Source organism: Grammomys surdaster, unplaced genomic scaffold (genome assembly GCF_004785775.1).
Source record: "Grammomys surdaster isolate TR1022 unplaced genomic scaffold, NIH_TR_1.0 262, whole genome shotgun sequence".
NCBI classification, from domain to species: domain Eukaryota; kingdom Metazoa; phylum Chordata; class Mammalia; order Rodentia; family Muridae; genus Grammomys; species Grammomys surdaster.
In genome coordinates, this window is record NW_021604703.1 from 4,720,927 (window position 1) to 4,738,516 (window position 17,590).

The 17,590-nt window shown below is 48.0% G+C and overlaps 1 protein-coding gene across 1 annotated transcript in view; it reads right to left on the reverse strand.

Annotated features, from left to right (window-relative positions):
• Col23a1 (collagen type XXIII alpha 1 chain) overlaps nt 1-17,590 on the reverse strand; it is a 289,877-nt gene that overhangs the window by 38,016 nt on the left and 234,271 nt on the right. Inside the window, exons 4-5 of the mRNA XM_028775894.1 lie at nt 15,212-15,219; nt 13,292-13,318 (exon numbers count right to left, since the gene is read on the reverse strand). Coding sequence (XP_028631727.1) covers nt 13,292-13,318; nt 15,212-15,219 — 35 coding nt within the window. The remainder of the gene's footprint in view (nt 1-13,291; nt 13,319-15,211; nt 15,220-17,590) is intronic.

Genomic DNA, 17,590 nt, shown 5'->3' on the forward strand with positions numbered 1-17,590 from the left:
CTCTCTCTCTCTCTCTCTCTCTCTCTCTCTCTCTCTCTCTCTCTCTCTCATATACACACAAATAAATATTAGATATACAGATGATGACATCACTGTGCAATGTCGAAAGCTAGAGGTTTTGTCAAGTAACAACCATGAGGTAAAAAAATAAAAACAAAACCCACTACCACAACAAAACCCCTGAAACCAACCAAATTAGCAGCCATGTTAAAACAAAACCAAAACCAAAAACGGATAGTTCACTTCACTACAGAAACTTTGGAATTGTCTAGAAAGTAGGAAGGCCTCCCAGCTCTTGCCTGTCTAGGCCTGCACTGGCTTCTCAGGGTTACGGCCCGAGGGCCCTTGCTCCGCGCTCTCCTTTTGCTTCACATCCGCTGGTTGCCCCCGAGAGTGACCTGCCAGCTCTGTAGGGCATGGGTGTGCAACCCTTGGCCTGGGTCTGTTTCAGCCGTGACACTCTAAGCCATGGAAGCAGCTGGCTTCTATTTTGTGGCGAGGGCTTGCTCAGTGAGTGGCCCGTGTTGGCTGGAAGCAATTACATCTATGTCCCCATCACACACCATGGCTGGAAGAGGAGGTATTTAAAGGATTAAGCCTTTGAACTGATCCCAAATATCTGCTTAAATTACGTATTCACCCTTTCCTGGTATTTGGTGGGGAGAAACACGATTACCTTGTCAGGTATCAGGAAAAATTGCCCCACTTCGGGGAGAGGGGATAAAGGGCCTTGATTTCCAGTGGGTCTGGGAGAGTGGAGTTTGAGACTGGGGAGCTGAGCTGTGTCTCTCTGAGATAGGTGTGTGCCAGGGAGCACTGGACATTAGTACACAGGCTGGGGCATCCTTTCGGCATCAAGCAGACTGCTGTATGGCTATGACTCTATTGTGGATCCAGGGACCAGTGACAGATAGCTCACAGCTGACGGAGGCGCTGGATGTTTTGTCCCTCCTGGGTCACCAGCAGAGGCCCTGGACCATATCCGAGCCAAGCCTCTGCTTTGCCCTTGGTCTGATGGGGTAGCTGCTTGTGTTCTTCTCTGACTACTCACACACGCACACACAATCTCCCAGATTGCCCTCCCTCCTTCTTTTGTGTGCTGGACTGATAACACCCACCGACCCCCCCAACCCCCATTTTTCTCCTCCCAGCTCTCCTACCCCGAGCTGCAGCACGGACCTTCCTTGGTTTCTGTAGACAACATAGGCAGAAAAAGTAACACCACTAGCAAAAAGGTTGGGAACTGTGTGGATCTAAAGTACATAGCAAATTTGGATTCTCAGCTTTTCTTGATCTTGCTGTGAGGACTGCCCTGCATGGACTGATGTGTGGAACTTCATTTAGACACACCCAGTTCTAGGCCAAGCCCCAGTTCCATATGCTTTCCTGCTGGCATTTTTTCTATTTCTTATATTTATTTATATATTCTACATATTATTATATAAAGATATAATTCTTATGTATACTATATTATATATAATTAATGTAAAACAAATATATAAATGACAAATTTAGTTAAATTCTAAATTAAAATAAATTTATAAATTAATGTATTAATATATTAATCATACAATTATAATTGTTATATTCTTAGGATATATAATTTATGTATTATTATATTATTTTCTTTATTAGATGAGCTTGTGACCTCATGTTTCAGGAGCTGAACTGTCTCTCTGGTCGTTCTATACTCCTGAGAACAACTTGCCTCCCTCCCAGACCAGCCTTTCTATCTTCAGTCCCTGACTTCCTGAACAGACAAGGGATGGACCTCCCTTTTGTCAGCACCCACCTGGCTTTTGCTTTGTTTTGGCTTTTCTCTTGACAGGTTCTCTGAGTCCTGGCTGGCCCAGGACTCACTCTGTAGATCAGGCTGGCTTTGAACTCAAAGATCTGCCTGTCTACTGCTGAGATTAAAGGTGTTTGCTAGTCACTGTTCTGTTTTGAGGAAGGGTTTTATACAGCTTAGGTGAGTACCATTGTGCTTGTTTTTTTGTTTGTTTACTTGCTTTGTCTTTTGAGACAGAGTTTCTCTGTGTAGCCCTAGCAGTCCTGGAACTCACTCTGTAGACCAGGCTGACCTTGAACTCAGAGATCTGTCTCCCAAGTACTGGGACTAAAGGCATGCACCACCACGGCCCGGCTCTCACGCCTGTTTTTTATGCAGCGTAGGAAGGGTCCCATCGAACCCAAGGTCTTGTCTATATTAGGCAAACAGGCTACAAAGCCGGCTACATTCCTACTTCATGTTTTGTTCTGTGTCATACCTCCCCTCCCTGAGGCAGCAGCCCTGATCCCTGCCTGATGTGGGTTTACAGGTGCCCTCAGCTACTAAACCCTCTTGACACTGACCACAGCCTAATGTGACTTGTGGATCCTTCTCTGGATCAGTCATAGCTTCTAGGAGGGAGGGCCCTTGGATGTATTTCTTGCTACTATATGTGAAATGCTAAACTGCTCTGAGCTGAGAATAAACATTTGTTGAACAGTGTGTACACATGACAGTGATTCCATGAACAAAGGTTCAATTTCCCACCAGTACCGGTGTCTGAACTATGAGCACTAGGGGGCACCCTTGATCTGTTATCTGCTACTCGAAGCCAGCTCCTGCCCTGGTGTCACAGCGTGAGAGGCTCTGTATTTAGGACGCTCACCCAGGGAAAACTTGCTAGCCTCAAGGGCTCCCCCTGCTGGACTGAGTGATCATACATCGACAGGAACTGTCATTCAGTGAACCCAGTGTGATTGCCCAGTGAGCTCCCAGGAGTTATGGATCTCCTAATTGCTATTGGGGATGCAAGGAACATAATATCTCTGAGGGGTGGGATATGCCTGAGGTCACACAGTCTATGGGGACCCAAAACTCATTTTTTCTCAAGTCACGGGAGGGGGGCCTGCAGGAACAGCTTTCTACCCTCACACTGTCTTCCTTCCAGTCTTTTCGTGACGCATGGCCCGGTTCATGTCTGTGAACAGGCTCCTCCATGCAGTAGGCTGTGAGTGGTGAAGTGAGGAGAAGTGCCAGCCAGCGGCCAGTCTGCAGGTACCACTCTAGGACTGGTTACTGGTAACCAGTAAGTTGACGGCCCACCCTCCTCTACTGAGTACTCTCATGGTACTATTTCCTCTAACAGAGTGTCGTGTGGGCAGGAGGCCCCGTGCCAGGAAGATGCAGAAACAGGAGAGGGTGTGCGGCCCTGGAACCTGAGCAGAGGACCCAGAGCCCAGGCCTCCCTGACTGCCTGTGTTCATCTCCCTTCCCTTGGCGGCCTCACGTGGGACAGTATGGGGAACTGAGGAAACAGAGAGCCAGACCCAGACAGTGGCAGGACTCCAGAAGTACCTGTCTTGTTCCGCCTGCGGGGATAAGGCTGAGGAGGAAGCCAGTATGGAGGCTGTCTTCTGCAAGCCCAGCTGGCTCTCTCTGTCTTTGAGGTTCCAATCTGGGGACTATTATGGGGGACTCAGGAAGTGGGTGTTCACCCCTCCTCCCTCTGCCCAGCATCTTGGGGGCTGGGGAGCCGCCTTGCAGGGGTCCGGTGGGAATGAGCCAGGGGATGTTAGAATTTAAGAAAGCACATGAATTTGGGGGGGGGAAGTATTACAGATGAATCATTTAACTAATTACATTTTTACAATCAAAGCTGTTTTTGAACTGGAAGAGCGTAAGGAAGCATCTGAGTGTGTGGTGTTCATGGTTCTTTTTTTTTTGTTGTTGTTTGCTTGATTAATTCCAAACAGTCCAATTGAGTTATTCACTTGGAAATTGGTCCCAGTCTGGAGCCTTGTCTGGAAGACCACATTTCAGCCCTGAGCTTACTCTGTCCTTTGGGGCCTCAGCTGTCGATGCCCCATGACTGATGTTGGAGGCTTTGCAGGTCCTGCCTCCCTGGGTACTGTGAGTTTAACCAGACGGGGCCTGTGGGCGGTGCTCAGTCCTGGGAGATGCCTGAGAGAAGGTTTCTGATTCTAGTGGGACCTGCCTCATGCCCCCGTGAAGGTCTGATTCCTCATTAAAACTTTTTATTGTATTTATTTATTGTGTGTTGTGTGGGTGAGAGTGCTGTGGTAATTACTTGAAGGTCAGAGGACAACTCCCAGGAGTCGGTTTTCTCTTTCCACCATGGGGGTCCTGGAGAGTGAACTCAGTGGTCTGGCTTTGCGGCAAGCACCTTTAGCTGCTGAGCCATATAGCAGGCCCCAGATCCTAATAGAAGGCTTTCACCTAGGCCGAGCCTCGCTTCCTGGCAACTCTTCTATCTCAGTTTTCAATTCTCTCTTTGTCAATAAACTACTGTAAACTTCTCCCAGTGAGCTTCCTCCTTCCTTCTGCCTCTGCCCTGAGGCCAGGAGACCTTTAAAACATGTGGTGGGAAGAAAACGTTATTTAAAATATTGGTCATCAGAAGTGCTTCCGGAGGCTGGAGGTGGGGCTCAGCGGAAGACTGCCTAGTGTGCAATTAAAATCTATTTTCAATTTCTAGCACTGCCACACACACACACACACACACACACACACACACACACACACTGGAAGGCTCGGTGGCAAATGTCTGTAATCCTAGCACTTGCAAGAAGGAAACAGTAAAACCAGGAATTCAAGGTCATTTTGACTATGCAGGAAATTCAAGGCCAGCCTGGGCTACATGGAACATTTGTGATAACTAAGACAGGACTTGGTTCTAACTGAAATTCACATAGGGCTCATATATACTTTATACATAAAGCCCAAAGATAATCTTATTTCATATTTATAATTTAATTTCTTAGACAGTGTTTTTTAGACAGTCTCATAGTCTAAGCTGGTCTGGAATCCTCTATGTAGCCCAGGCTGCCCTCAAATTTGTGATCTTCCTGCTTTAGCCTCCCAAGCACTTACAGAGATATGTATCATGGTGTTAAGAGTTATCTCTTGGGCTGGAGACATGGCTCAGTGGTTAAGAGCATTGACTGCTCTTCCAGAGGTCCTGAGGTCAATTCCCAGCAACCACATGGTGGCTCACAACCATCTGTAATGGGATCTAATGCCCTCTTCTGGTATGTCTGAAGACAGCTACAGTGCACTCATTTAAATAAAAATAAATAAATCTTTAAAAAAAAGAGTTGTCTCTGTCTCTGTCTGCCTCTGTCTCTCTGTGTCTCCGTCTCTCTGTCTCTCTCTCTCTCTGTCTCTCTCTCTCTCTGTATGTGTATGCACGTATGTGTATGTGTAGGCCCGAGGTTGATGTTGAGAAGCAATCATTTGAGATCATTTTTTTCCTTCATTCACTGAGGGAATTCTTAAGGGAAGTCCAGAGCCCATCAGTGTGGCTGGTCTGGATAGCCAGCCTGCCCTGGTAATCCTGTCTCTACCTTCTGAAGCTTGGATTGCAGCTGCTCTACCACACTCACCTGGCATTTCTGTGAATCTGAACTCTGCTTCCCAAGCTCTTGAGACAAGCACTTTGACCACTGAGCCACCTCACAAGCCTGTGCTGTGACTGTCACAGGTTGACTGTGGGATGTTCCACTTGTGGCATTCTGTTGACATCACAAGCTTCTGATTGGAGACATTTCAGAGTTTTGGCTCAGAGATGGTCAACCCACCCAGCCCTGCCCACAGTTATACAGGGACTTGCAGAGCTCCAGTCTCCTCTGGGAGGTGGGCACAGGGGCTGCTTGGGTTGGGTTACACTTAGCAATCTCTCTCCTTTCGCAGTCCACTGCTTATATTCACTAACTCTGGACACACGGGGCCACAGTGTAGCCTGGCCTCCCTCTTCGTGCATACTGCCTGTGTGTGCTCGGCATGGGATGCCGTCCCTTGAACAGTAGGTGTGGAAGACGTAGGCACTGCCTCCACCGTGTGCCCAGGGAACATGAGCAGCACAGAAGGTGGGTGATCTGTCTGAGAGAACACAGTGTTTGGAAGTGCTGTGTAGACGGAGCTGATTTCTAAGCAGAGTGAGTAGAACAGAGATGAGGAAGAGCGAGGAACAACAGGGCCCTGACCAGATCCATAGAGGTGGGAGCTGGACCCCCATGCTTGCCGCTGAGTACTCTGGAAGAGAAGCTGAACAGAGGCTCTGCCCCAATCTTTGACTTTGAGCCTCCAGGACTGTGAGCTACATAATCCCTCCCCTCCCCCTCCTCACGCTTTCACTTGTGTACATACGTATGCACCTGTGTGGAGGCCAGAGGCTAGTGTCCCTTTAGGGGACACTGATGGCTTCAAGGGAGCACTGTGACAGTTCAGGAAACATGGGGTTTGGGGATCTTAGGCTTCTGGTAGCTGTCTCTGGGGACAGCTTGCTCGCTCCCCACTGCTGGTCTACAAGGTCCTACGTTATGTAGCCCCTGGACATGACCTCTGCACTCATTCTCCTTTTCAAGATTTAGTTTTTACTTGTGTGTATGTGTGTGCCTACACGAGTTTATGTGCACTGTGTTATGAGCCCATGGATGCCAGAAGATGGCATCAGATACCCTGACTCTGGAGTTACAGGGGGTTGTGAGCCGACTTATACTGGGAACTTAATCCAGATCCTTTGCAAGAGCAATCATTACTGCTGGGCCATCTCTCCAGCCCCCCTCCTTTCCCCTTCTACTGTCTCTCTGTCATTTGCTTTCTCCTTTCATCCATCCTGGCCTCAGATGGCTCTTGAGATAGGAAGCTTGCTCTAAGTTCCATGACCTGTACCCTCATCTGTTTTCCTCTGCTGAGAGTACTCGCCCCTCAGATCTCTGCATCTGGTCATTGAAGTCTCAGTTCAAAGGTCATTCCGTCCTTCTTGACTATTTGATCCAAATCACAGAACGATCAATGCACCCACCCAGCACCCTCACCACACCCTCCTTTATTATCTTCCTGGTACACTCCCCTGTATTCAAGGACTGTTTACACAGCCTTCAGAGGGCAGGTAGAAAGCCAGACAGCCACGGACGCTCAACACCTAGGGTGAAGAAAACGAAGAATCTAAAGAAAAGCAAAGATCTGTCTGTAGTGACGTGAAGGCACAGTCTTGTGCTCTTGTGTAAAGGGTGAGTGGGGAGGCAAGATTAAGCCCTGAGTGACAGACAAGTCATTGTCACCTCAGAAGCTACATACATCTTCAAGATGAAAAAGGGGATGCTCGAGACACTTTCAGGATGACTCCATTGTGTCCAGATGATCTCTCTCTCCCATCCCCAGCTGTGTAAGACTGTGACTGGGTCTGATTTGCCTTGGTGCCTTCCCTGTGTGTAGCACAAGGCATGCTATCAAGCCTATTTATGAGATGCTGAAACACTTTAACACATACAAGCTGATTAATTCCCCCAAATTCTGGAATACCATGCCTGGGGATCCGTTGCAACCCCCTTGTTGATTCACAAGGTTCAGTGCTCAGAACTCCCGCTCTACTGACCCGTGCAAGATGACTGTTTCTTGGCTGCCCCATTCAGTTTCAAACTCTATACTTGTAATTCCAAATTTCACCACTAGGTGCCAGGCAAACACAAACTTTAACAAATAGGTCGGGTCTCTTGAGACTTCTAGCCAAGCCTTTAACCCCAGCATTAGGGAGGTAGAGGCAGTAAGATATCTGTGAGTTTGAGACCAGTTTGGTCTACAGAATGAGTTTCAGGACAGCCATAGCCATACAGTGAAATCCTGTCTTGAAAAGCAAAACAAACAACAACAACAAAACAGAGAACTTGTAATGAAAATACACCCTAAATTAAAACAAGACACATACATATAGACAAATATTTAAAAACTTATCATATTGAAATAAATTAAGGGTATGATAATACCCACAGTTGGCCAGAGTTTGGAGAAACATGTCATATTCGTGCTCTGCTGGTGGGAATGTAAATGAGTATGGCCTCCCAGAGGGCAATTTGGCAAAGCACATCAAAAGCCTTCAACATGTGCAAACCCTTTGGTGCAACAATTCGACTTATAGACATGTATTGTATGGAGATAATCACAGAAGTCAGCCTTTACTTACTCCCAGGATGTTGATTGTAAGGATGAAAAGTTGTCCATATAAATAACATAACCTAGAGATTGGTTAAATAAAATGAAACTTGCGATCAGATACTATGTAGCCATCCCATCCTATTATTTAGTGATGTGGGCGTGTCGCATGATATTTCAAGTGAGAGAGAGAATGGCATCCCTATAGCCTTGTTTTTTTTTTAAATAGTGGAAGTATGCTAACAAAGTTGCATGTAAAAATGTTAGAAGAACAACATGAAAATAGTGAGTTTTTTGTCTGTGGATGGTAGGAGGAGGAAGATGATTGCTTTTTCACTTTTTTCTTGGTGCCTTTTTCTGGTTTCCAAATGTTTTACAGTAGATAGGCATTTATTGCAACTGTAAGGTTCTGTTAATAAGCCCTCGGGGGGACAAAGGACAGACAGCCCCTGTTCAGGAAGGGCATGGAGACAGTGACCTGGGAGCCCTGTCAGCTCTGACCCCCTGGAGCCCATAACCTGCCTCACAGATGTGGGTGGCCCTGTTGCCCCTGTCCCTTAGCCACTTCCATGGGCTGCACATATGGGCCTTGTTTCAGCTGGGGAGTAGGGGGCAGGGAGGGACGGAGTGAACGTAGACAGGGGATTCCACCACAACCCTGTGCTCCGGTTTGCCTTGTTTTTTCTTCCCGCTAGGAACTGCCGAGATTCTGGTTCAATGGGAAAAAGAAAATCCCCCCCCCCAACCCCAGTCCTGAAGTTTGCCAACAAAGTAAACTCAGCTTCTAAGATTCCCTCAAACAAAAACACCAACACTAAGCTGCAGCAGCGAAACAGCTGTTCCTAAAACTGATCGGTCTCAATGCTGGGTTTCTGTCCAAATGCCTGGCTGTACCCTGAGCAGATTAGAAGGGTTTCCTCATTTATTTCTTCATTAAATTTCTTATTACATCATCATCTCTATCTTTACATCTGTCCATCTATCCATCTGTCCATCCATCCATCCAGCCACCCATCCATGCATACATCTATCATCTATCTATCTATCTATCTATCTATCTATCTATCTATCTATCTATCTATCTATCTCTATATCTATCTGTGTATATAGCATGTCCATATGTGTATGTGTGGAGGCATGTACACCACAGTGTGTATGTGGGAAGTATGTGCTCCAGCTTTGTGGAGATGGCTCTCTCGTTCCACCTTTTACATGGAGTTCCAGGAGTCAGGTTTGCATGGCAAGTGCCTTTACCCACTGAGCCATCTTGCCGGCCCTTCTTTTCTGTTCTAAAAATATTTACGTATTTAAATTTTTGACATTTATTTTATTTTAAGTAGATGAGAGTTTTGTGTGTTTGTACGTATGGGTGCCTGATGCCTATGGAGGTCAGAAGTGGATCCTTGGGAACTGGAGGCACATGATTGTGAGCCACCACGTGCATGCCGGGAAACAAACCTGGGCCCTCAGGAAGAATAACAAGTGCTTTTAGCTGCTGAGCCATTGCTTTAGAACATTTTTATCTGTTTTTGAGATGGGGTTTCATGTAGCCCAGGCTGACCTCAACCTCAATATGTAGCTAAAGATGACTTTGAGTTCCTGACCTTCCTGCCTCTGCTTCCCAAGAGTTGGTATTGTAGGGGTACATCAACACTCCAGGTTTGTGGGGTGTGAGGGATTGGGGCCCAGAGCTTTATGCATGCTATGTGAGCAGGCTACCAACTGAGCTCTCTTCTTATCCTGAAAGCTTTATCATGGATGGCTTTGAAGACAGCTTAGTAGGTAAAGTACTTGCTGGGCAAGCTGAGTTTGGGTCTCCAACACCCAAGTACAAGCCAGACATGGTAGCATGTACTTACAGTGCCAGCACTGGGAGCCTGGAGGGTGGGGGAAGGGGCAAACAGATCCCGGGAGTTTCATGGCCAGAAAATCTAGCCAAAATGGTGAGCTCTAGTTTCAGTGAGAGACCCTGTCTTGAAAAAATAAATTTCTTTTTTCTTTTGGTGTTGGTGGTGCAGATAGGACTGAAAGAGGAAGACAATTGAAACCCATCTCTGGCCTCTATGTGTTCTTGCAGGGTGAGTGTACCTGTGCAGGCGTGTGTGCACACATGAGCTTTATGTTAGGATGGGGTTGTAGCTCAGTGATACAGCAGTTACCTATTATGCATAAAGCCCTGGGTTCAACTCCCCAGCACCACACAAAAATTATCTTTAAATTTGTAATTGCTCATAGTCAAGAATAAGCTTATGTGTTCAGGGCCTGCCTGAAGCGCTTCTGAAGCCAGAAAACTAGAGTTTAACTCAGATCCTACAGGGAAAAGTAGCCCATACAGTCTAGCCTCTCCCTGGCTGGGACTGCTTTCTCTCTGGCAGCAGGGACTCCCTCCTTATATGGCTCAGGTACTGAAATATAGAAACAAGTCCATATACCAGCTGGCAGCAGGCAACCAAAGGCTACAATGTCCCCTGTCTGTCCCCTCACTGGACACAGCTTGCCTTAGTGACCTGAGGAACTGTTTCAAGGCCTCAGGGCAGTTGCTTCAGGCTGGCAAGGGGGAAGTGGGGACAGCTGGTCTGCTGGGCCTTCACTGATCTCCTTCCTAGAGAAATTACCTACATCAGCATACAGGGACTCTAGAGCTCCTGTCACATGCGTCTTTATTCCTGTCCCCATCCCAGAATTCACAAATCCCCCAGTGGGCCAAGCTTGGAGCTAGAGATCTGCCTCCAGTCCACATTTAATCCCCACAATCCCTGATGGCCCCATCAGATGACATTGGTTTGCTGTGACCAGCATGTCATGGGTGCTCCCTGTGTATCCTCACTCACCAGAACCCCAGCTCCCTGAGGAAAGGACTTTTGACATCTCCACTGACAAGAAGGAGCCTGAGGTTTAGGGACACTTGGGGGTGGGGCTTCGTACTCCAGCGGTCAGCTAGCCAGTTACAGAGATGGATTCAGACCTGCACCGTAACTTCTCAATTAGTTTCCTGCAATCCCTCCCCTGTCCTAGACCTGGGAAGAAAGCAGGGATAAGAGACCCAGAGAGAGAAGATGCCTTTGCAGACTGCCTGGCAGCTGTTTAGAACAAGTCCCTGCCCCTTATGCAGGAATAAAATTACTTCCATCGCCCGCCAGCCAATGACTCTCCTGCTTTCAGCCAGTGGAGAGGGCTCCAGGGTCAGTGTCGGCTCACTGTAAAGCCGCAGAAATTTCCCACTCCCTTTGGGCCTTGCATATGCAGAGAGAGGCTCGACTTTTTGAAAGTTCACTTTGTGATTTTTTTGCAACAGTGTGAGAGCAAAGCATTGGTGGGGACAGGGCTTGGAGTTTGGGATCTGGTTCTTCCCAGGGAGCTTAAGTGCTATGGGTTAAGATACTCTCGAATGCACTGGCCACGGCAGGAAGCTGTATCTCCATATCTGCTCTGTGATTCTGACTGGGTAGGGGTGTGAGGGGCGTGTGTGGTGGTTTGTATATGCTTGGCCCAGAGAGTGGCACTATTTGGAGGTGTGGCCTTGTTGGAGTAAATGTGGGTGTGGGCTTTAAGACCCTTGTCCTAGCTGCCTGGAAGGCAGTCTTCTAGCAGCCTTCAGATGAAGATGTAGAACTCTCAGCTCCTCCTGCACCATGCCTGCCTGGACGCTGCCATGCTCTTGCCTTGACGATAATGGACTGAACCTCTGAGCCTGTAAGCCAGCCCCAATTAAATGTTGTCCTTATAAGAGTTGCCTTGGTCATGGTGTCTGTTCACAGCAGTGAAACCCTAACTAAGACAGGGGACGTAAGGGGAGGTGGCAGGGGACTGCAAGGCTCTGCAGCATGCTGTTCCTAGTCAGGATGGGTTGGGAGGTTGGATGGAGCAGGTACTTTTAAAAAATATATATGACATTTTCAATTGACAGTGGGCAACCCATGCCCAGAAGAGAATCTGTGCCCTAAAGAGAAACCTCAAGGTGGGTAGGTATGTCTTCCAAGTCCCCTAGACTTGGAGGATTTTGCTAGAAGGATTCTAGTCTTCCCAGGCTAGGACTATCCAAGTGGTGATATACCCCAGCAAAAGCCCCAAGACCCTTGATGCTGTGTGGAGGAGTTGGAGGGAGGGCTTGACTCCCCCCTAGTCAGGAAGGGGTTCTGGGTCAGGCAGGATCTTCTCTGCAAGCCCGAGGGGTCAGACTGCCTGTTGGGGACGCTGCTTCCCCCAGGAGGCTCCAAAGGGGCCTGGGCCAAGCACAGCCTTGCTTTGGGCTCAGGATCAATGTGCACAAAAGATCCAATCACGTCCTGGAGAGCTATATGTGACCCATTTTGTAATTTATGCAGAACTGTCACCTCTTGGGATCCCTCATTTAGTCTCAATCTCCACACTTTGAGGACTTAATTGTCTCATTCACAGAGGAGAAAATTAAGGCTCAGAGAGGGTACGTACCTTCCCTGGGGTCACCAAACTATGAAGCTGTAGGTTTGTAATCAAGCTCAGGTCTCCTTGATACTCAAGGCTAGATTGCTTTCCTCAGCCTACTGGGATGCATGCCCTGCAGGACGGAGGACCACATCACTATTGCCAGCCAATTCTGACTGAGACAGTTCTCTGAACCTGGCGCTATTTCCCTCCTTGCATCCTCCCCTGCATCTGACAGACACCCTGAGCTCTATTCTACAGACCCCAACAATGTCCTCCCCCTACTCCTACTCCCCCTCCCTTTTTTTGAAGAGTCAAAATCTTACTATGTAGATCAGGCTAGCCTCAAACTCATGGTAGTCCTCCTCAGCCACATCTCACCGCAGCTGCTTGGTCCCTGATTGTTCTAGGGGATCCATTCTTCTGGAAGCTGCTGTCATCTCCCTCAACCTTGGCAAGGTCCAGGTGGCAGCAGGGTCACCCCAAGTTCTTGTCTCTCATTTGGCCTGGGTAAGGACATCAACCCCAAATACAAGGTAACTTTTTTTTTTTTGAGGTATTCATACCATAAAGACCAAACCGGAACTAACCAGCTCCCTCATTCTAAGAGGTAAGATCGTAGGGCGTCCCTGACACTAGGTAGAGGTACAGTAGTGTCCTTCAGGAGAGCATGACCCAGCCAGGCCAAGGCTTGAGACTCAGCAGATATGCCAGTCTAGAAGGAAGGCTGTTTTCTGGTATCCTCTTTCCTTTGCCTGGGAGGCTGGGGTCTACCCAGAGTGCACTCTCATCCTGCCATTGAAAGAAACAGTCCAGCTACCAAGGAGCACAGGTGGAGGAAGCAGGGCGCAACAGTTCAGTCAAGATTCTAGAGGAGAATGTCAAGGTTCAGGAGAATGTCGGATTAAGAGGAGGAGGCAGAGAGAGAGAAAAAATATGTCAAATTACCGGGTAGCCATCTCGTCCTGATTGCCCCTGTGGTAATTAATAAGCCATTAACAATCAGAGTTTGGGCAGACAACCATATGGCAATGCTTATAACCCTGTCCAGCCACATCCCCCCTGATGTTTTCTGCATGGTTTCCAGGGGACAAACACTGCTGGCTGCAGTATGCGGGGGTCAGCAGGTGATGCTAGGGTTCTAGTGGGTCAGAAGGACAACCAGCTTCTCCTATCAGCGGCCATGGGGCTTACATCAGAACCTCCAAGGTATGACACCTACACATGTCACCCCATGTCAGTCCCGGCATAAGACAGAGAACACATGGTCATATAGGGCTGGAAGGAGATACCACAATCACTATGACCAAACTAGGGACTGAAAATGTCCTTTACACAGGAGCTGCAGTACACTCTCAGCTCATCCTTGTTTCTACTGGAACAGGTTGAGCTGAGAAGGTTCTGGAAGCTACAGATATGGGGGACATGCACTGCCACTGGCTGTTTCTCTGTCTGCAGCTCAGGTTAAGCCTGCTTAAGGTTACTGACAGCTACCTGACACAGTGTCCCACACATGGGTATCCCCCTCCCGCTCCAAGACCCTTGCTGTGGTAGTTTAAGAATTCCTGCTTGTGGTAGTTTAAGAATTAACCCATTTAATATTTTAACAACTGAGCCAGATACAAAACCATGCCTTAGTCTCTGTGTTTCCTTAGTCTTCGAGTTTTGCATTCCCACAAGTTTGTACAAGCCACCTCCCAGGGGCCTCCGGGAACTCTCTACCAGGAAGTTCACTTGTGGCCAAAACCCTACACATTTTTGTTGGCCTGCCTTTTTTTTGGGCTACATGCACAGGGAAGCCAGATTCCGAAGGACGCTGATGGGGGTGGGGGGCACGTGAATCATGGAAGTAGAAATCATAAGCAAAACGGCTCATCTGAAAATAATTCCTTTGGAAGGTTCATTTTGGCTCCAGTTGACTGTCCATGTGCTGTTTGAATGGATGTGTAGGGATTTATCTGGTCCTGAAAATCCGCCAAGAGGAATCAAAGGCAGATACATCCATAACCCAGAGAAAGGGGGATTCCCAGGGCCACTGAATCGCTGCCTTCAAAGCAGTGTCTGTCTGGCCAAGGCGGGAGCCTCTCGGAGCTTCCCTTCACACCCTCTTAAGTGCAGTGACATTTTTTACTTCTGGTGCCGCCTCAACACCTCTGCCAGCCAGCCAGGCTCACGAAGTCCCAGCTGGGAGCAAGACAAGCTGGCTAAGAAGAAAAAGGAACTCCAGGATCCAGTGTTCAAGCCCAACTTTGTCTTGGAGCTACTGTCTGATGCTTTTTGCCAAAGCACAGGAGATTTAAAAAAATTTAAAAATATCAGCAGGCAGAGAAACGGTTGGAGAGATAAGTTGGCACTTACATGTTTGTGCCCAACACCAAACCAAAGATTTGGGGGAGGAGTCTCTAGAGTCCTGTGAGCGCTCTTGAAATGCTGGCCTAGAATGTTCTAGTGGGCAAGACAAGCTCAGGGATTTCTTTTACTGTTTAAAAACTATTTCAGCTTCTCTCTGGGATAGATCCTTTTTTTGCTTGCTTATTTCTGAGACAGGTTCTCATGTAGCTCAGGCTGGCCTCAGTATCCTTATGTAGCCAAGGATGGCCACTATCTTCCTACCTTCACTTCCCAAATGCTGGGATTTTAGGTGTATATTGTTACACAGGGTTTTATGTGGTACTGGGGATCATATCCAGGGCTTGTACATCCCAGGCAAGGCACACTATCAAATTGGGCTATATCCCTGACGTTTTTCTTTGTTTTTAAAGCACACACTTTTCTAACCGTTCGTCGATTTCATGGGAGTTGAATTTATAGAGAGAACCAAATAAATGTCTTATCTTTCAGGAGCACAGCACAATCCGAGACACTTACTGGAGGGCCTGCAAAACACAAGCAGAAGGGCCACCGTCAGCGTGGAAAGTTCCCTCCCCTCTCAGCACAGCCCTGGCCACTCCCCACCTCATCAATCCCAGGCTTCTGTGGGGCTCTTGGAATGGCCCACAATGGCCCTGTAAACAAGGGTCAGCCACAGAACCAAGATGAGATACTTTTGTCCTCGGAGGGGCCTGGGTGGCCATGTCGGAGGCAATGATGGTTCTCACATACATGGTTCATGTGTTCAGTTCATAAGGCCGGTTGGCATTCATTCCTGTTGCATTCTGAAAAGCTAAATCTGAATTAGATCTTGCTTTTCAGTGAGCAGGTTTTTGGGTTTCACCACGGAGGGGATAGATGTAGAGGAGAAAGCATTTTGGCTGTAGGGAAGGCTTGGGGTGAAGGCATGCAGTATATACGGTGGGCAGAGCTGGGGTGGGTCACCACAGCCCAGCTCTGGGGTTAGATGTGCACACGGGGATTGAAGGAACAGTAAAGAGTGGTGGTTCTCAACCTCCCTAGTGCTGTGACCCTTTAATACTGTTCCTCACGTGGTGGTTGGTACCTCACAATTGTAACTTTGTTACTGTTATGGATCATAATGCAAATGTCTGATATGTAGGAGGATACTGATATGTTGCCCCAAAGGGATTTCAACCCACTGGTTGAGAATTGCTGGTATAGAAATTGTGGTAGGGACTTTGATAAGGCTTACCCACAGAAGGTAACTGATCGTGACTCTGGCTTCTGAACATATATGCGCATACATGCACATATAACACCTACACTCATGTACACTTGCATACACACACTACTTGAAAAAACTGTGCCTATATTATACAGGCAGTTGTCATTATTTTTTAAGTATAACAACGATTTGCATATCATTGACATTGTATAGGGCGCTTAGAGATGACTTAATGTATCTGTGAGGATGTGTGTAGGTTATATGCAAATATAGTAACTTTATATAAGGGACTTCGAATTGGTGGGTCTCAAGGATGCCAAACAATGACTAGAGTCAGTTAAGGGGCAGGGTATCCTGGAAGATGGTCTCTCTATTCCCCAAAGCAATGTGCCTGCCACAAATACATGCTTCTACCAAACTGGTAACTCCCCTCTTCTCATTACACCTCAGACTCCACCCTGTAGGGTGAGGCTGCACACAGGCATCTCTTGGCAGGCACTGGAATAAGGGGGTACACCTGCATGGCCAACAGTGAACTGGGAGCCTTGTGGGTAAGGAAGGGACTCAGTAGTGAGGACCGGTGTGAAGAGCTCCACCTAGCAGACTGTTTTCTTCAGCAGACACTTAGGAATAAAACAGAACTCTGGGGAAGCAAGGCTGCTCCAGGGATGAATTGGGGACCAATCCTGGCCTGCTCAGGAAGGGGCTCAGCTGGCTCTGGGGGCAGGGAGAGAAAAGCAGGGTCGGAATGGGGAGAAGCAGAGGTGGAACTCTCTTCCAGATCTCTGGGCTTTGAGATGGGGGTGGGGGAGCAGGGGAGGGAAGGCCAGCCAAGCACAAGGTCTGTTTGCATGTCATGGAATATGGAGGGCTTGATACTATGGGCAGCTGGGGGATCATTGAAGGATTCAACATGGATGAAGGCTGCAAGAGGGGCCAGTGTAGACACTGGGGTGCTCTGCAGCTGTTCCTGGCAGGTCCCAGCAGTGGTAGTTGGAAGAGGTGAGAATCTGTAGACACTTGTCAAAGAGGAGAGATAGGACTTTCGGATCAACGGGATGGTAGGAAAGATGGCCAAGATTTTGTAATGGAAAGTGGATATGTTAATACTCCCAGCAGTGTTAAAATAGAGGCCAGGTTCCCCCTAAGTCTAGATTGGGGTCAAACAGAGCACGAACAGCATAGATCCCGCACTTACAATGATTGACTCTGCTTCCTGTCCTCCAGAGAAGACAAACACCACTGGAAAGACTCAGTAATCACCTTGAGAGCAGATGAACATGGCTGCCTGTACCTGTCCATATGCCTGCCCCTGAGCCCATCCTCCTGTACATGCCCCGAGGAACTGACCCATCCCAATTAAGGGCAGCTTCCTCTTCTGCCTTTCCTGGAGTGACTGACATCTGACAGCTAGCTACCCTGAAACCCAGCTGGCAGGTACACACACTCAAATGGGCATTACAGAGAAAGGCAGGAGCTGCCTGTCGGGCCAGCACCTCTGCTAAACCCTTTGCTAGTGACTTTGTTTTATAGTTTACTGGGCTGGCACAGCTGCTGGAGGCAGATCTGTAGCAAGAGAGATGGCTTGGGAAGGGGGCATGGCTTAGGTCCTCCAGGGCTCCCTGCTTAGAGTGTGAAGCTAGTTCAGGTCCTCCACATGGTGGTACCTCTACCCCTGAGCCTGGCTC